The sequence below is a fragment of the Pteronotus mesoamericanus genome, unplaced genomic scaffold (genome assembly GCF_021234165.1).
Source record: "Pteronotus mesoamericanus isolate MK-2021 breed Mesoamerican mustached bat unplaced genomic scaffold, CSHL_Meso_final scaffold_167, whole genome shotgun sequence".
NCBI classification, from domain to species: Eukaryota; Metazoa; Chordata; class Mammalia; order Chiroptera; family Mormoopidae; genus Pteronotus; species Pteronotus mesoamericanus.
The window spans coordinates 15,321,541-15,341,946 of NW_026555308.1; the positions used below are offsets into that span (position 1 = coordinate 15,321,541).

General features: G+C 38.2%; 1 protein-coding gene and 1 non-coding gene across 2 annotated transcripts in view; both read left to right on the plus strand.

Annotated features, from left to right (window-relative positions):
* The first annotated feature begins 251 nt into the window (after positions 1-251).
* The window catches only part of VKORC1L1 (vitamin K epoxide reductase complex subunit 1 like 1), a 66,344-nt gene continuing 46,189 nt past the window's right edge, over positions 252-20,406 (plus strand). The window contains exon 1 of the mRNA XM_054589667.1: positions 252-448. Within this exon, the coding sequence (XP_054445642.1) occupies positions 255-448 (194 nt within the window). The 5' untranslated portion in view covers positions 252-254. The remainder of the gene's footprint in view (positions 449-20,406) is intronic.
* On the plus strand, positions 18,075-18,208 carry LOC129083949 (U11 spliceosomal RNA). The gene has a single exon (XR_008530521.1). It is a non-coding gene; the product is annotated as a U11 spliceosomal RNA (small nuclear RNA).

The window sequence follows — 20,406 nt, forward strand, 5'->3', positions numbered from 1 at the left end:
GCCCGGCTCCCTCTTTTCTGGGCGGTTGGGCCGCGCGCCTGTGGGGGCGGGGCCCGGAGGAGGCGGTCGAGCCAATGGGGCGCGGCGGCGGTGGCGGCGGTGGCGGCGGCCGCGGAGGCGGTGGTGGTAGCGGCGGCGGCTGGGTCGGGCCCCGACGGGCGGCGGCTGCTGAGGTGGAGGCGGAGGGAGGCGGCGGCAGCGGCGAAGGAGGTGGCGGCGGCGGCGGCGGCGGCGGAGGAGGAGGAGGGGGGAAGATGGCGGCGCCCGTCCTGCTGAGAGTGTCGGTGCCGCGGTGGGAGCGGGTGGCCCGGTATGCAGTGTGCGCCGCTGGGATCCTGCTCTCCATCTACGCCTACCACGTGGAGCGGGAGAAGGAGCGGGACCCCGAGCACCGGGCCCTCTGCGACCTGGGGCCCTGGGTGAAGTGCTCCGCCGCCCTTGCCTCCAGGTAGCCTGGCTGGGGGGAGCGGGCCGGGAACGGCCGATCGGGGCGAGGGCGGAGGCTGGGAGAGGGGAACGCGCGGCGGGAGCTCGGGCCTGGGGGTCGGTGGGGCCCGGGCCGCTGAGGGACCCACGGCGCTGCGAGCCTGGCCGCTGGGGGGGTGGGGAGCGGCGGCGGTGGTGGGCTCCGACCCAGGGGTACCCCAAGACCAGGCCGCCGGAGCGGAGGTGGCGAGGCCGCGAGACGGGTGAGGAGGGATGAGGTGGCAGAGTGTAGCCGGGAGGCCAGATCGGTCCGGGGAGCAGTTGGGCAGGCTGGGGCCGCGCTGGGAAAAAGCGAGAGAGGTTCGTGGAGGGTGGGTCCCGGCCAGCTTGACAGATTTTTTGAGGCCGGTGGAGCGGGTCTGGGGTGTTAGAACCCTACCGGTGGTCTGGAATCGCTGCAGTCTGTGCGACCGGCGTGGGCTCAAGGTTTGCATTTCCTTCTGACTTCCCGGTGCTAAGGACAGGTGTTTCCGTGGTCAGGCCTTTTTGTACTCTGTAGCGCTAATGAGAATTTGCAGACTTCTTGAAACGGTGACATTTGTGGGCAAACACGAATTTGACCCTACTCTGGAAGAAGATCCCAGCACTTAACATATCTGATTTCTTGGATTCCCCCTCGTATATTTCAGTTGCCTGCGGCGGGGAAATGGTTTGAGTTTGGGTCTAGTTTAAGCTTAATTTGAGTAAAATATGAGTAGGTCATGTATACTGATGTTTTGGAAATTGGGGTGACTTTTACACGTTTGATTAGTATAATGGTATCGACAGAAGATTAAAAGTACATGCATTGCTAAACTGTAGGTATTGGTTTGTTTTGCTGATAATTAGGTTTTTAAAAATGTAGTTGATTTGTTACATTTTATTTTCTGCAACAGATTAACTAGGCAGATTAAAAAAGAGGAATTTACATCTTAAAAGTTTTTTTTTTTTAAAGTTAGGGTTCATTTTAAAAGTAGCAAAAGTGAAAAATTATTTCAAAGTTGATAGGTTACAATTTTAATAGAGACATACTATGCTTAATATTTTGAATTTGTTAACAGTAGTGACATTTGAACAGTTTCTTCCTCATGTAAATTGCTAGATAGACAGTATCGTATAAACGTATTAGTTTTATTTTGACCTACATATTGGTGATTACATGAACAAGCTAGCATTAGAGTTTTTGTCTTATAACTGTTTATACACATCATCTATTTAATGGATGGCTTGGCTTGAGTCTGATTTATAGACCAGTATTCTTTTGGAAGTCGTTAGAATAAACATCATTAAATTTTTTTATCTTGTTGAAGTGAAAAAGGCTTTAAATAAAAGCAGATTATTGAGACCTCAAGTACTTCTTTTTATTTGACTTAAGTATTGATTGCCATTTACAGTAGTATTTAAAAACGTGACTATTTTTAGGAAAAGAAAGTTTGAGCTGAGATGTGAGGAATAGAATTGAAGATAAAGGATGAAAAAAGTTAACCATGAAGAAAAATCCTGAGGAAAGTCCTCTGCCAGAATACAGTATTAATTCATGTGATTTGCTGAAGCTTCTCATTTCTCAATCCTTAAGTGTCTTAATTCAAATAGAATAGAGATTGAGGACAATATGACGAAGGTGGGGCGGGGGGGAGAGAAAGAAAATATGTGTGTAAAATCCTCTAGTATTTTGGGAAGCATCACTGTCTAAGGAAACAGTTCCCAGACTTTTGGGTTTAAAAAGAAACATTTTCCCCGCAAATTGGGACACTGTAATAGAGTTGTCAGTTTTTTGTCCTACCAGGTATAACCAATAAAAACAGTAACAGTAACCCACAGCACTATTTACTGTCACCATCATTTTATTGTAAAAAAGGATATTTAAACTCATTTTGAAACAACAGAATCTCAATCAAAGCCCTTTAAATGGAATCATTTAGCTCCATTAAAAAGTTTATTTTCTTCTTCTTCTTTGTCTTCATTTTTATATAAATTAGTCAAAACTGTGGCAAACCTGTGCCAGCCTGCCAGCTGACATTAAGTAACCCTGGTGGGCTCCTAGCTCAGCCACATGTTAGACTGGTCTCAAGCTAGTCAGTTATCCTCTTCGAGCCTCAGTTGTTTCTATGTTAAATGGGAGTTGTGTTAAAATGTACTTTGCCAGAGGAATGATAGGATTAACGGTGATACATGGTATCAATACCTGGAGTCAGTTAGTTATAGCTGTTAATCATCAATTAGGGGTATTTTTTGTCGTGTCTGATAATAAACACCTTTAAGTAATGTTCTTGTTTAAGGTATAGTCATTTATATATATTTTAAATATGAATTGTTTTAGTGTGTATTGCTCACTCCATGGCTGAGTATGAAGACTTAAAAGTGTATTTAAAACTATTTTAAAAGTGTGGCAAGAGAAACAAAATAATGTGCAGATTTCTTTTTTAAAGATTTTATTATTTTAGAGAGAGAACAAGGTAGGGAGAAAGAGAGGGAGTGAAACATTGATGTGTGAGAGAAATATTGATCAGTTGTACCCCAACCTGGCAACAGGCCTGCATCCCAGGCATGTGCTCCGACCAGGAATCGAACTGGCGACCTATCGCTTTGTGGGATGATACCCAACCAATTGAGCCACACTGGTCAGTGCTGTATAGAATATTCTTTATAGATATTTACTGTAAGTTTACATTAGACCTATTCCAAGAAAGGTTTCTGTGTAAAAATAGTACAAATGATCTTGAAATAATAAGCTTGACAGTTCTACAGTTCTTAAAACTGTAAAAATAGTGTTTGAAAACCATCGAATCCTCAAAAAATTGCCTTACTTTGCGAAATTTTGGACTAGTACCTCTCACCCATCTTTAAAAAAAATTAGTACCATATATTTACTATCTCCTGCTCCATTGAAGTCATACATTTTTAGAATTTGTCCAGTTGCCCAAGGTAACAAAAACAGTTAGTGGTAGATTGGGGCTGGAAGTCTGGCTTCTAGACTATTGTTTAGAGTCTCCCCATGCCTCTTTTTTCTCAAAAAATTCTTGTGTACATAACAACATCTATTGCTTCAAATTCAAAAGATACTAAAGCATAAACAGTGAACAGTCTCCTTTATGTCCCTTCCCCCAAAACATGCATTTGTCCCTTTCCATAAGCAGCTATGAAACTTTCCAGAGCCCTTTTATGCATACACAAGTATAAATATGATCATACTATTCTCCCCATTTTATAAACACAATTATCATATATTCTGATCTGTACCTTACGATTGCTAGCATTTCCATCACAACTATAATTTTAAGTGCTTATTACATTCATATTTAGTAAAATGTTAATAATTGCTACTATATAAAAGAAAATTGGGCTGTGACTGGTGTGGCTCTGTGGATTGAGCACTGGCCTGTGTACCAAAGGGTTGCTAGTTTGATTCCCAGTCAGGGCACATGCCTGGGTTGTACACCAGGTCCCTAGCTGGGGGTGCATAAGAGGCAACCACACATTGTTGTTTCTTTCCCTCTGTTTCTCCCACTCTTTCTCTAAAAATAAACAAATAAAATAGAAAAAATTTGTTCTAGTAGTTATTTTTAAATAAAATTTTTTAAATTATAGTTGATGTACAATATTAAATTAATTTCAGGTGTACAACATAGTTATTAGACATTTATATAACTTACAAAGTGATCATCCCGATAAGCGTAGTACCCATCTGACACCATACATAGTTATTACAATATTTTTTACTGTATTTCCTATACTTTACAACCCCATGACTGGTTTTGTAGCTGGGAATTTGTACTTCTTAATCACTTTCCCTTTTTCACTCATCTCCTCAAACCCCCTCCGCTCTGGCAACCATCAGTTTGTTCTATGTATCTGTGAGTGTTTCTATTCTTGTTCATTTATTTTGTTTTTTAGATTCCACATATAAGTGAAGTTATACAGTATTTGTCTTTCTCTGTCTGACTTATTTTACTTAGCATAATCCCCTCTAGGTCCATCCATGTTGCAGATGGCAAGATTTTGTTCTTTTTTATGGTTGAGTAATATTCTACTGTATACAGTATGTACCACATCTTTATCCATTTGTTTCTCAACTGACACTTGGGTTGCTTCCATATTGTGGCAATTGTAAGTAATGCTGCAGTGAATGTAGGGGATGCACACATCATTTTGCATTAGTGTATTGGATTTCTTCAGATAAATACCCAGAAGAGGAATTTCTGGATCATTTGGTAGTTCTATTTTTAATTTTTTGAAGAACTTCCATACTGCTTTTGATAGGGGCTGTACCAGTTTACAGTCCGACCAACAGGACAGGAGGGCTTACTTTTCCCCACATCCTTACCAACACTTGTTTGTTGATTTATTGATGATAGCTATTCTGACAGGTGTTAGGTGATAATCTCATTGTGGTTTCAATCTGCATTTCCGTGATGATTAGTGTTGTTGAGCATCTTTTCACATGTCTATTGACCATCTGTATGTTTTCTTTAGAGAAATATCTGTTTAGGTCCTATGCCCATTTTTAAATAGGATTTTTTATTTTTTTGGTGTTATGTTGTATGAGTTGCTTGTATTAGCACATTTATCAGATGTATCATTGGTGAATTTCTTCTATTTAGTAGGTTGTCTTATTTTGTTGATGGTTTCCTTTGCTGTGAATAAACTCTTCAGTTTAATATCATCCCATTTGTTTATTTTTTCTTTTGTTTCCCATGCCTGAGGAGAATATTCACAAAAATATTCCTAAGAGTGATGTCAGAGTTTTCTAGTAGTTTATTTTGACTAAGATGAATTGGATAAATAATATATTCTTATGTTAGCATTGTTTCTTGGTATGAACTCAAGCAATAGGAACTCAAAGAATTCAAGAGGAATAGAGAGATACCAAAGAGGTGAATCTGGACTGCTATGAATTAGAGATAACTGTCAATACTTAGATAATGCTTACTATGTTCTAAATGCTTTACATATATCATTTAATTCTCATAGTGGTCCTATGAGACACTTTAAAAAAACACACACATTTTATTTATTTCCAGAGAGAGGGGAAGAAAGGGAGAAAGAGAGGGAGAGAAGTATGGATGTGCGAGACATTGATCGATTGCCTCTTGCGTACCCCAAACTGGGGGCCCAACCTGCAGTCCAGGCATGTGCCCTGACCAGGAATTGAACTGGTGAACTTTAGATTTGCAGGATGATGTCCAATCCACTAAGCAATACCAATCAGGGTCTGTAAAGCACTTTTATCACTGTTTTACTGGTGAGAAAACTGAGTTACATAGAATATAAATGAAACAATTTAGATCATGCAGTAGCAGAGGCTTGATGCAAACCCAGGCAATCTGTCTTAAGAGTCCATGCTCTTTACCACTGCTTTAAATTCTGTTTAGATGTAATGCTGATATAGTGATAACCCACATCAGCCAAATGTTTTAAAATATGGAAACATTGGTGCCAATTTTTTTTTAACATCTGTATGTCAGAATGCTTAGTTTGTATTATAGCTTTTATATGCTCAGAGCAATTTTATGTATGTATGTATGTAGATAGGTATGTATGTGTGTGTGTATGTTTTTAAAATCAAAGTTTATTTTTTTTAAGATTTTATTTATTTTTAGCCGGGGGGAAGGGAGGGAGACAGGAGAGAAACATCCTTGTGTGAGATTGCGTCTCACATGCCTCCAACCGGGGACCTGGCCTGCAACCCAGGAGTGCCCTGACTGGGAATTGAACTGGCGACCTTTGGTTCACAGGCCAGCACTCAGTCCACTGAGCCACACCAGCCAGGGCTATATTTTAAGATTTTCTTTCCCCAAAATATTTGTGATTACCAAGTATTCTCATTCCTTATATTAAAGATTTAACTTAGAATTGTTCTACTTTATTATACCAGCATAGGTTTATTATACCTGCATTCCTTAATATTAAAGATTTAACTTAGAATTGTTTTACTTTATTATACCTGCATAGGTTTAAAACAACCCTCCTTTTTGCAATCTGTTGATATCTGTGAATCAGGTTGTTTTTTATATTGTGCAGTTAAAAAAACTAATTTGAATGCTCCAGTCATCCATGATTTAAAGTCTGTGGTCATCAGAAGAGCTTCATTGTAAATGTTATAAATTTGAGCTTTTGAAATACACTGATAAACTAAAATACTGCTTTAATCAGTTTCTCATATTGCAGATTCACATACAATTTCATTTAGGAGAATATTATTTTGATAAAAAATATTTTAAGTCGTATTATGATCTATAAAGTTTCCTTGGTTATTAACAAAAGAAGGGCATTTCAAGGATGCTGTTCTTGCTGTTGTCTGATTATTGACCTATAATGATTTATAAACAATCATTGCATGAGTAAAATAGTGGACAATCTATGACTAAATAGAAATTAAAGTGGGGTATTCTTAACTCTACACTGTGCTTTAAGAGTTTTATTTATTTTCTCCTGTACATGTGCTTAGTTAAGATCACAGACTCTAGAGCAAGAGTACCTGGGTTGAAATCTTGGCTCTATAACTTGATCTCTCTTGTCTCAGTTTCCTCCATAATATGAGGAAAATAATAGTGTCTAGCCCTGACTGGTGTGGCTCAGAGGATTGGGCGTCATCCTCCAAATGGAAAGGTCACCGGTTGATTGCCATTCTGGACACATGCCTGGGATGCAGGCCAGGTCCCTGGTTGGGGGTGTGCAAAGGGCAACTGATTGATGTTTCTCTTGTGCATCGATGTTTCTCTCCCTCTCTTTGTCCCTCCCTTCCCCCGTCTCTAAAACTGAGTAAACAAATAAATCTTTTTTAAAAAGTTTAAAAAAAGAAATTAATAATGTCTAACTCAGGATTACTGTGAATATGAAATGTACCATTGCACCAATTCCCCTGTAAACAGTTTAGCACACACCTCATAAGTTACAAGTGCTCATAATACTTATCTATTATTTTAAAAAGTAGTTGAGATTATACTGTGTGTATTTTGTATCTTTTTTCCTCACTTAACACATTGCAACTATTTTTTCATGTCATAATTCCACCACTAATATTAGAGAATGTCAGGTGTTCCGTGTCCTTGCCACTACTGGGTATTTTCATTTTTTAGACATTTATTAATTTGGTATCTGCAAATGTCATCTCATTGTTTTGTTTTGCATTTTTCTCCCAAGAATAAGCAAGGTTTAATGGTTTTCACATTTTTAACTATTTGCATTTCTTCTCTTGAGTCTTGCCGGTATATATCTTAGAATTTTTTATAATGATATAGACAAATGCTTTATATAATTAAAGGATATGAATATCTTATTATACTTGTTAATATTTTTGCTATTTCAGTTTTATTTTTGTAATATGTAGGTGTTTTTTATTTTTAAATGATCTTTTATTGATTATGCTATTACAGTTGTCCCAGGTTGCCCTCCTTTGCCCCCGTCCACCCGGCCTGCACCGCCCCACTCCCTCTAGCAATCCCTGCAGTGTGGTCCATGTCCATGAGTCATACATATATGTTCCTTGGCTACTATATGCCCTATGCTGCACTTTACATCCCCATGACTACTCTGTAACTACCAATTTGAATTTCTTAATTCCTTCAGCTTTTTTGCCCATCTGTCTTGATTCCACTCCCATTTAGCAACCATCAAAACATCCTCCACATCTATGACTCTGTTTTTGTTCTGTTTGCTTATTTTGTTTGTTAGATTCAATTGTTGATAGATATGTATTTATTGACATTTTATTGTTCATAGTTTTGATCATTTTCTATTTCTTAAATAAGTCCTTTTAACATTTTATATAATACTGGTTTGCTGGTGAGGAACTCCTTCATTTTTTTCTTGGTTGGGTAGCTCTATATCCCCTTCGATTCTAAATGATAGCTTTGCTGGGTAGAGTAATCTTGATTCTAGGTCCTTGCTTTTCATTACTTTGAATATTTCTTGCAAATCCTTTCTAGCCTGCAAAGTTTCTTTTGAGAAATAATATAACAGCCTTATGGGAACTCCCCTGTAGGTAACTAACTGCTTTTCTGTTGATGCTTTTAAGATTCTCTCTTTGTCTTTAACCTTTGCCATTTTAGTTATGATGTGTCTTGGTGTGGGCCTCTTTGAGACTCTGCACTTCCTGGATTTGTATGACTATTTACTTCACAAAGTTAAGGAAGTTTTCTGTCACTATTGTTTCAATTAGGCTTTCAATTTCTTGCTCTCTCCTCCTTCCAGTACCCCAATGATGCAAACGTTGGTGTGCTTGAAGTTGTCCCAGAGTCTCCTTATGATGTCCTTATTTTTTTGGATTCTTTTTTCTTCTTGCTGTTCTGATGGGTGTTTTTTGCTTTCTTATATTTCAAATCGCTGATTTGATTCTTGGCTTCATCCGCTCTACTATTGTTTCCCTGTAAATTTGTTCTTCATTTCAGTTAGTGTATCCTTCATTTCTGACTGGTTCTTTTGTATGGTTTCTGTGTCCTTTTTTATGCTGATGAAGTTTCTGTCTGAGTTCAGTTACTCTTCCCCTAAGTTCATTGAGCATCCTTATAACCAGTGTTTTGAATTCTGCATCTGATAGATTGCTCGTCTCCATTCTGTTTAGTTCTTTTTCTGGATTTTTGTTCTGTTCTTTCATTTGGGCTGTGTTTTGTTGTCTCCTCATTTTGTCAGCCTTGTTGTGTTTGTTTCTGTGTATTAGGTAGAGTCACTATGACTTCCTGGCTTTGTAGAGTAGCCAAATGTAGTAGGTGACCTGTAGGGTTCTGTGGCACAGCTTCCCTTGTTACCCAAGCTGAGTACTTGAGGTACACCCACTGTATGGGCTGTGTATACTCTCTTCTTGTAGTTGAGCCTTGATTGCTGTTGTCAGGTCAGTGGGAGGATTTTACTCAGGCCAGTCAACTGAAAGGACTGCCCGTGACCATTAACCACTAACTTCCCACCACTGCGAAATATCCGCTTTGCAGGGGCCCACTCCACAGAGCAGGACTTACTCTAGCAGGGGTCGGGTGCCCACTGAGTCCACCCCTTGAGCATATCACTTATGGAGGTAGTTGGGTTGTGGTGCTCCAACATGATCTGTAGCTGTCCACTGGATGTGCATGCTCTTTGGCTTCTTGTGAGGTGGATGCCAAGGTCAGCCACCACCTGTGTTCTCTCTGGGGCCACTGGGCATAAGCTACAGAGTGACCTGCAGTTGGCTGCTACTTTTGCTGGGCTTGAAGCTGCCCCAGACGAAGCCAAGCTGTGGACCAAGGCCAGCTGCTGCTAGTGTTGGATCTGGGGCTGCTTAGCAAGAGGTAGGGAACATGCTGAGTCCAGATTCTGCTTGTTTGAGAGGATTTAGGAAAATCTGAAACAAGAGCCAAGACAAGCCATCCATATGGAAGCAGCTTGGATGGGCCCAAAAGTTAGGTGGAGTGGAGCCTCAGGGAATCACCAGAGTGTGGCAAACAGTGTGAGCCAGGTTGATGGAGTCTCAGATATGGTGCCTGCCTGCCAGCTCTGTGTGGGGAAGGCTCAGAAAAGGAACAGTAGCCTCTTCCAGCACTTCTGTCTGGGAGAAAGCTGTTGCCCAGCTCTTGCCATGATTCCAGATACTTCAAGCTCTTCCCTGTTTGCCTCTGGTGCCTTTTAAGCTGCTGCCCCCATGCTGGAGCTCAGAGGGAGTGAGTCTGAGTAAGTCTGTTCATGGGCCTTTTAAGAGGTACTGCTTGGGAGTCCAGCAGCTTCTGTCTCACTCAGGCTCATTCCCCACTGGTTTTTACAGCAAAAAGTTATGGGCACTTACCTTGCTGACATTGCAGCCATGGGCTGGGGAGGCCTGCTGTGGGGCTGAGACCCCTTGCTCCGAGATATCCCTCCCCATTTTTATCTACTACAGGTGGGTGTGGGACTAGCCCCTTCCGTGTCTCCACCTCTCCTGCCATTCTAGATGTGGGTTCTTCTTTAATTCTGTAGGTGTAGGACTTCCATTCAGCTCAATTTCTGGTGGTTCTGAATAATGGTGGTTCTGTGCTTTAGATGCAATTTTAATGTGCTTGTGCGAGGAGGTGAGCTGTGTTTACCCAGGCTGTCATCTTAGCATTTCCCTGTAGGTGTTTTAAGTATATAAAAATTAATTATTTTTCTTTGTAATTTTTTCCCAGAGATTTTTACATTTATAAGGGCATTTTTCATTCTGATATGTGTATTTATAATTTCTTTGAGCTTTAGAAAACATTTCTTAATCATCTAGAATGTAGTTTATCAGGTGTCAGATGAATCTGTAACCTAATTTTTGTAGAGACATATGCTTAATGAACATTTGTATTTCTTCTGGGTATTACCTGTTTATACCTTCACCTTTTTCCCCTTCTGGGTGTCTTTTTTACCTTACTGCTTAGGAGGTTTTTAGATATAATAGTAGTTAATCCTTTGTTATGTGTGTTATACATATTTTCTCCTAGTTTCTTACAGGTCTTTTAATTTTGTTTCTGTTATCTTTATTCATATAACTTAAACTTTATGTGGTCCCATCATTGACTTCTTCATAGCTTTTAGGTCTTTTTAAATCTTGTTTTGCAAAATCTGCCATTCCAAGTATTTTTTTACCCTCACATGAGGACATTTTTTTTTTAATTGCTTTTAGAGAGGAGAGCTGGAGAGAGAAGGGGGGGTGCGGAGATTGGTTGCCTTCTCATACATGGCCTGACCGGGGATCAAACCTGCAACCTGGGTATATGCCCTGACTGGGAATGGAACTCATGACCTTTTAGTCTGCAGGATGATGCTCCAACTGAGTCACACCAGCCAGGGCCCAAGTGGACTTTTTTTTTTTTAAATTCATATATATATATATTTTTTAATTTGTTTTCATATTTAGCTCCTTTAATTTGTGTGGAATTTATCATCTGGCGTGAGGTAGGGATCTTACTTTTTTCTAAATTAATAGATTTTTGCCTATTTCCATTTATTGACTTGTCCATATTTGAAATGCCATAAGCATTTTTGCTTATGTACCTAGAGCCTCTTTTTGGATGCTCTGTTCTGTTCCACTAATGTTTATGTTTCCACACTATTCCATCACCACAATCCCCTTCTCCCCTGTGGCTTTATACATTAAGTTTGATGTATGATCGGGCAAATACCCTCATTTTCAAAATTTCCCTGGCTATTTTCATGCATTTACCATTTCAGGTGAATTTGAAAGTTATATTAATGAGCTCTAAAAAAATCCCGTGAGATTTTAATTAGAATTGTACTGACTTCACAGATAATTTTAGGAAGGAGTCAGTCTTCACTCAAATCTTCCCATTAAGGAACAAAAATATTGTATCTTTGTGTTTATTTTGGAGTTGCTGATCTGATACCATTTAATCTAGATGCCCATTGTGGTTTTGTTTTGTATGTAATTTTTGTAGTACTAGAAATCAAGAAATTTTATGATGCCATTTCAGTTTGGGATCCAAGGAGTATTAGAATTCTCTTCAGTCAACAGCCACTTTTTTCAATTCTGTGGGTCCCTGAGGGAGAGATTTGTATTAAATATTTATCCTGACAAAATGAAAAACCCAATCCTTTGCGTTTTATTCTTAACTAGGACTTGGATACCAAACTCTTAAGACAAAAGGCTAGAATGAGCCCAGCTGTTCATGTGGAGAAGCTGTTTTTTTAAAATCTAGTTAAGCTTAATTTGTTTCAAACTTAAACAGCGTGAGATGGACCCCTTACACCTCACCAGTTCTCAAACACAGCTAGATCTTTTCCTTGTGATGTGAGCGAAGCCTGCTCTATTTCATTCCTATCAGTGCTCAGAGGGCCATGTAACCAGAGAGAACCCATTTGTCTTGGCTGACTGCTGATCTGGCCTTGGCCACCTGCCTCTGGCCTTTTCTGCCCAAGTAGGAGGTTTGGCCCTGGTTCTCACTTGGACACGAAAAAGCCCTTTCCTGAAGGCTTCTCATACCACTAAGTCACAGGGAAGAAGCAGAAAAGTGAGCCCACACCTTTGTGTTGACCTTTTAATGGTTATTTTACCCCGTAGCACACAGGGCCAGTTAGTACTCTCAAATCTGTCCTCTTCCACCTGAGTGAGAATCGGAGAGAAGAAAGAATGAGAGGGGCCTTGCTTTCTTCTTAAGATAACTAAAACTTTCACCAGTTCTCAGAAGCATTCTTTCTTGGGTGTTGCATGTCTCAAATCAACCAGAAAGAGGTGGAGTAAAAACTGGCTTGCTGAGTATTGCATATAACCCATATCCTTTCTTAATGCATCAGGCTGCGGTGAGTAACTTAAGTGTGAGATGTATTCTTCCCTTGCTTAATGGTTCAGGACATGTTCTTGGTTTTCCTCCTACTACTTGGTTCCTTCTCAGTTTTCTTTACTGGCTTATCCTCCTCTCCCGGCCCATTAAATGTTTGATGTACTTGGGTGTGCTTGGGATCAGCCCTACTCGTTTTGTCAGTGTTCTGGCCTAACAGTCACATCCATGTCCATGGCTTCGCTTACTGATGAATTCGGAATTTATATTCAAGCCTGGACTTCTCTTTTTAGCCCTAGTTCTGCATATCTAATCACCTGCTGGACATTTCTACTTGGATGTATCAAGAGTACTGTAAAGTTAACATATCTAAGATGCTGTTTTCTATCTCAGTGAAAGGCATAAACACCCAAGCAGTTGTGCAAGTCAGAAACCTGTGAGTTGCCCTTGGTTATTTCTCCACCCTCCTCTCCCCCACCAAATCCAGTCAGTCACCAGGTCCAATTGATTTTTTTAACCCTTTTTGTTTGATTTGTAATATACATACAGAAAAGTCATTGAGCTTTGCATCTCTTTTTGATGTAATTACTACAAAGCGTAAGCCTTGTAACCAACATTCAGGTCACCAGATAGGTGATTGTCAGGGCTCCAGAAAACCCTCCTTAAACTCCCTTGTCCTTTTCAAGAGTAACCTCTGTCTTGAATTTTATGGTAATTGCTTTCTTATTTTTTTACCTAAGGCTGCATCCAAACTTGTCAGTTTAATTTTGCCACTTTTTCAGCTTTATATAAATGGAACCATATAGTTGGTATATTTTACTGTGGCTGCTTTCACTCAACATTATTTTGTGAAATTTTTTCCTGTTTTATGGAAGTGTAGTTTGTCATTCCTTAATAGTAGTCTGTTATATGAATATATCACAATTGAATTATTTACTTTTTTGGGATGAACATTTAAATTGTTTTCACTTTACAGCAATTATGAATAATGCTGCTCTGAACATTTTTGTTTATCTTCAACTTTTGTTGCTAATACCAGACTGTTTTCCAAAATGGTTGCACTAGTTTAGGTTCCTGCCAACAATGTATAAGAATTCCTTTTTTCTGCCTCTTTGCCGAGCCTTAGAATTGTCAGTCTGTTGAATTTTATTGACCATTCTGATCTATATTTAATGGATTTTAATGTGTAATTGAGGTATATTTTCATTTCATAAAATGTGTAGGTGGTAGTGTCAACAATAAAAAAGTCCATTTTGTCTGATACTAAAAAAATAAGTGTATAGATTGAAGACTTTATTTACATATACATGTACCCACCCCTTTTCTAAAAACATAGAGCATTACCATCACTCCAGAAAGTTCTCTCATGCTCCTTTCCAGTCAGAAGCTGTTACTCTGACATCCTATTTTGACTTCTACCACTATAAATTTGTTTTGCCTGTTCTTGAACTTCATATAAATGGGCTCATCACAGCATGTGCTTTTTTGTGTCTGGCTTCTTTGCCTAGCCTAATGGTTTTGTTTATTTGTGTGTTTGTTTTTGCAGTTGATCTAAGTTGGTTTTATCAGTTATTCTTTTTTTTTTATTGCTTACATTGTATGATTATCATTTTCTTATTGATTATTTCTAGGTTTTGGCTTATGTGAATTAAGCTGCTGTAAAGAGTTTCATGGAAAAAAAAATACATATATACAGTAATTTCTCCTTGGTGTATATTGAGTGGATTTTGGGGCCGTAGTGTAGGTGTTTACTTTTATTAGAAACTACTGAAAAATTTCCCAGAATGGATGGTTGTATTATTTAACACTCCTGTTTGGTTTTAATTTGCGTTTCCTAGTTTACTAGTGAGGTTGAGCAGCCTTTCTTATATTTACTAGCCTTTGGATATCTTCTCTCTGAAAGGTTTATTAAGGTCTCATTAAAGCCTTTTGCCCATTTTTCATGCTGGTGTTCTGTCTTTGTCTTACTCATTTGCATTACAGACATCCTCTTCCACTGTGGCTTGCCTTCCTTGCCATTTATTTTCTTAAAGGTGTCTTTTGTTTAACAGAAATTCTTAATTTCAGTGAAGGTAAATATGTCAATCTTTTTCTTTATACTTGGAACATTTTGTATCCTGGTGATGAGGATATACTTTATGGGGAATTTTTAATGCTGTGAGACGGGGGTAAAGTTGTTTTCCTATATGACTATTTAATTATTGTGGGACCACCACTTATTGAAAAGACCATTCTCCCCTTCTCTGTAGAGTCACTGTAGTGATATATCAGCTGATTGTATTTACACAGGGATTTATCTGAGTTTTCCTATTTTATTCTTCTATTTGTCTATGTGCCAGTGTACCACTATCTGTGTACTTTATTTCAGTAGTTATCCTGGGACCGTGTCAGGTCCCTGAGACTCTTTTAGTGGGTCTTCAAAGTCAAACTATTTTCAAAGTAATAATACGATATTATTTACCTTATTCCCTCTCATTCTCTCATGAGTGTGCAATAGGTTTTCCAGAGGCTGCATGATATGTAATACTGAAACAGATTGAATACAAAAGCAAACATGAGAATCCAGATGTCTTCTGTTAAGCCAGATATTAAAGAGATTTACAAAACTGTAAAACAGGGCCACTCCTCTAAATATTTTTGGGTTTGAAAAAGTTATTTTTCATAATGTTATTTCTGTTAGCATGTAACGGGTTTTTTGTTTTTTTAAATGAATAAATTTTCAAAATTTTGTGTTTTAATTAGGAATGTGATACAGTAGATAAACTCAGATAAACTAAACCATTTAGAGGCTCAGTAATTTGTAGGACATTGAGAATTACTCAAAAACAAAAGTTTGAGAATTACTACCCTAGTTTTATAAATCTTTTTTTAAAAATATTTATTTTTAGAGAGAAGGGAGTGAGAAAGAGAGGGAGAGAAACATCAATGGGTGGTTAGGGCTCCTCTGCCCCCTGCTGGGGACCTGGCCTGCAACCCAGGCATGTGCCCTACGCTGGGAATCGAACCAGCGACCCTTGGCTTCGCAGGCTGGCGCTCAACCCACTGAGCCACACCAGCCAGGGCTATAAATCTTGATATACATTAAATAATAAATCTTGGTTACCTTTGACCCCTAGTATTTGCATATACATTTTAGAATTGGCTTGTGAGGTTCCACAAGAATACCTATTAGGATTTTGATCAGAATTGCATTGAAAAAGTTTAGGGATAATTGAAATCTTTATGCCAGTGAGTCTTCCAGTTTATGAGCATTATCTCTTCATGTGTTTTGGTCTTATTTAGTTTTTTTCTCAATACTCTTTTATAAATTTATGAATAGGATTTTGTATATCTCAACAGAATTTTTTGAAGAAGGTCTACGTAGAAATAAATTTAATAAGAAAATGAAGGATATCTTTGAAACTTTGCCAGTGGGCATAAAAGAATTGAATGAATACTGAAACATAATTTGTTCTTGGATAAGGGAGCTCCCATTGGAAAGATAGCAGTGTCCCCATTAAACTGCCATATTTCATATTGTTAGATATACTTTTGCATTTTGTGATTTCTAAAATTCAGATATGCCTTAAAATTTATGGCATCTTCTAATCACTTCTGGCCATGTGGTGGTGGTGAAGTTTTTTGTTTTGTTTTGTTTTTTAATATTTTATTTATTTATTTTTAGAGAGGAGAAGGGAGGGAGGGAGAGAAATATCAGTGCATTGTTGCCTCTCTAGCACCCCCTACTGGCTACCCGGCCTGTAACCCAGGCATGTGCCCTGACTGGGAATTAAGCTGGTGACCCTTTGGTTCACAGGCTGGCACTATTTTCCTTTATAGCCACAACTCATATGTGATACAAAGACAAAACAATTTAAATCTAAAAGAACAGAGCTCCTTCAATAGGCAAAAATAAAAATCCTCAGTCATAAGGCAGCATATGTCATAGTATGGCAATGTCTTTTTTTAGTGCTACATAAAATAATTATATATCTTACATTAAAGGTATCTTGGAGTTGATAAAATGTAATCTGTACATTCAGTGTAATCCCAATTAATACCTCAAGAGGCTTTTATTTTATTATTATTATTTTTTAATCCTCATCCTAGGTCATGCTTACTGATTTTAGAGAGAGGGAAAGGAAGGAAGAGAGAGGGAGAGAAACAACGATTGGTTGCCTTTGCCTTTCATACGAGCCCCAAACGGGGACCAGACTCACAGTCTAGGCATGTGCCTTGATCCGTGATCTTTTGGTTTGCAGGACAATGCCCAGCGCACTGAGCCACATTGGCCAGGGCTCAAAAGGTTTTTAAAAACTTGATTCTAACATTTATATGAAAGAACAAAAGTGGAATTTTTCATAAAAGCTATGAAAATCAATATTAATATGGGGGAGATTAGTGTTATCGAAGTCTGCACTGAAGACAAAGTAGTTAAGAGCACCAGAGTAGACAGGTTATCACTGGACCAGAGTTGAGAATATTGAAGTAGCCTCATTTATAGAAATGTTGTATGTGATAAAGATGAAAATAATTTTTCAATAAATAGTATTGGGTCAACTGAATAGCCGTTATGGAAAAAAGAGAGCTAACTTGTTTTCTCACTTTTAAAAAAAACAAACCCTTTTACTGAGATATAGTTCCCAGGTAGGAAAGTACACATAGTTTAAGAATCCAACTTCAGTAAATTATGTACATATCCACAAAGTCCACCACATAGATCAAGATATAGACTATTTCCAGCACCCTCAAATTCTCTCTATGCTCTTCCCACTCAGTACCTTCTCTTCCAGCAATAACCGCTCTTCTGACCTCCATCCATAGAGCTTTACCTGTTTTTGATCTTCAAATAAATTGAATCATATAGTAAGTATTTTGTGTCTAGTTTCTTGTGCTTAACATGTCTGTGAAATTTATTTAGGTAGCAAGTAGCAGTTGTCACGATTTCTTCTGTTGATGGAAATTTTAGTAGTTTTACATTTTTTTGTGGTTAAGATGAATAAAACTGCTAAGAACATTGTTGTACATGTTTGGTGGGCATAAGTATATATTTTTTGTCAGAATTGCATGGAACTGCTGGGTCATAGAATATTCGTATGTTTAATTTTAGCATACTCGTATATTCCCAGTTGTACCAGCTTATACTCCTACCAGAAACACAAGAGAGTTTCAGTTGCTTTAGGTTTTACCAAACCCCAAAAACCATAAGGAAAAAAGTTCATGAGTTTGCATACAGACAAAACCTACACATGGCACATCTAGCCTAAACAAAGTTGTAACTATAAAGATAAACTGAGGAAAAAATCTGCCTCTTGTTCAAGGAATAATTTCCTTTAAAAAAAACAAACTGGAGTCTTTTTAAATCAATACAGAAATGACAATTCAGTAGACAGGTGGGCACGAGACATTAAAAAATAGTTGAAAATTACAAAGGGCTTCTGTTGTGAGTGACACACGTAGGGCAGCTTGATTGCTCTACGTGCAGAATTGACATCAGGATATTTCGGAAACACAGTTTTTTGGTACTTGGGCAGCTAGCGATTGTTGGCCCTGGAGCCTACCAAAAAGAAAGGTAGTTGAAAATAAAGACAAATGGTTTACTAGGAAATGATCCTCAGTTTCAGTCACAGGGGAAAAGCAAATTGAAGCTATATTGGAAGCATGTTTAATGTATCAGATCGGCAAAGATCAAACAGTTTAATTAACTTGGCTAAGATGTAAAGAAACAGCTACTTACATGTAGAAATGTAGGATTCTAAACTATGGAGATCAACTTGATAAAATATCCGTTATAATTATAAATGCACATATCTCGAGTAGTATGAATAAATATGTTGTGATTTATTTACAAAATGTAATATTAAATAGAGAACAAGAATGAATTAACTACATTTCACATACAGTATAAATGATTCTTATACATAATGTTGAGTGAAAGAGCCAGACACAAAAAATGTAAGTTCAGAAACAGGTAAAATGAATCATTTTAGAAGTCAGGGTAGTATTACTGTTGTGGAAGTTGACTGAAAATGAATGCAAGAGAGGCTTTGGGGGGCTTGTAATGTTCTATAACTTGATTTGGGCGCTGGTTACATGGTTGTGTTTACACTGAGAAAATTTACCAAGCTATAAATTTAGTTTTTGTGTATTTTTCTGAATATACGCTATACTTCAGTAACTTCAGTTTTTAAGTAAAAATAGTGTGTATGCACACAATCATAAAGAATGCACATACTGTTTGTTTTAATTCCCTGTTGTGCTTGTAAACACACACATACGTGTATATATACACACACGCTTATATATGTGGAGGTTAAATAGTATGAAGATATTCATTGCTGTTTGTAATAGCAAATTTTTGGAAACAATCTAATTACCTACTAGTGGGGAACTGGTGAAATAACTAATGGTATAGTCATCTGGTGAATTAGTAGCAGCTCTTAAAAGGAGAAAGACAGTCCTGTGTGAATTAATTTAGAAATGTCTCTAAGATAAGTGAAAAGACCAAAGTGCGTGAACAATATATTAGTGTGCTACTATTTCTGTATGGATATTTTGTAAGACACATACATATGAGCATATATAAATAGAAGAATATAGAAAAGTATATTAATTCTGCCGTTCTGAGGAAAACTGTGTAGCTGGGGACAAAATTGGAGATACTTTCTCTGTATACTATTTATGACTTCTAAATTTTTTGAGTTTTTAACTGTGGCAAAATACATATACAATTTACTGTGTGTATAGTTCAGTGCTGTATAGTCACACTGTTGTACAACCAATTTCCAGAACTTTTTCATGTCCACTGAACAACTCATTTCCTCTTCCCTGTGACCCTTGACAACCACCATTCTACTTTTCTGTTTCTGAATTAGACTGGTCTAGATAACTCATAAAAGTAGAACCACACAGTATTTGTCTTTTTGTGACTAGCTTATTCTACTCAGCATAATGTCCTCAAGGTTCATCCATACTACTTTGTGACCATTGAATTGTGTACCATGTTTATATATTTAAAAAAAAAAATTAAAACATTTACTTTTTAGGGAAAGGGGAAGGGAGAGAGAAAGAGAAGAAGATAAATATCGATTGCCTCTCATATGCCCCGACTGGGGACTGAACCCACAATCCAGGCATGTTCCCTGCCTAGGAATTGAAACAGGTAGGGACCTTTTGCTTTGTGGGACAGTGCCCAACCCCCTGAGCCACACTGGTCAGGGCTATTTATTAACTGTTTTTAGAAGAGCATTACAATAAAAAGGTTATGATCTTACCATTCAGAGCTGGTTAAATTAATTATATGGTAAAAAGTTGATAGTCTATGTTATTCAGCTCAACCAACATTAATTTAATGCCAGTTTGGGCAGCAAAATAACTTATAACAAAGTGCCATTTGAAACCCATTTCATTGCATGTTTCTTCTTTTTCATCTGTGGGTGCCAACCAAATGCGGGTTCATCAGATCCCCAGCTTCTTGACCCTCTGTCTGCTCAGTAGTTTTCCCCCTGGGTTCATTGTCTAACTTTGACACCCTCTTTAAAATCTACCTCTTTACCCCAGGCACAATCTTTCTGTGCCAAGTGCATTGCTTCCTTTTTGCAGATTTCTCCTCGAGATCATCATTATGGAGCCTTGTGCAGTGATATCGTTTCCCATGAACTGAAACTCATTGATTCCATTAAGATTGTTGACTGGATGTGGGGACAGAGGAATGAGTTGAAAGGCTCTGAAGTTTATGGAAGGACTTTGTGCCATTGAC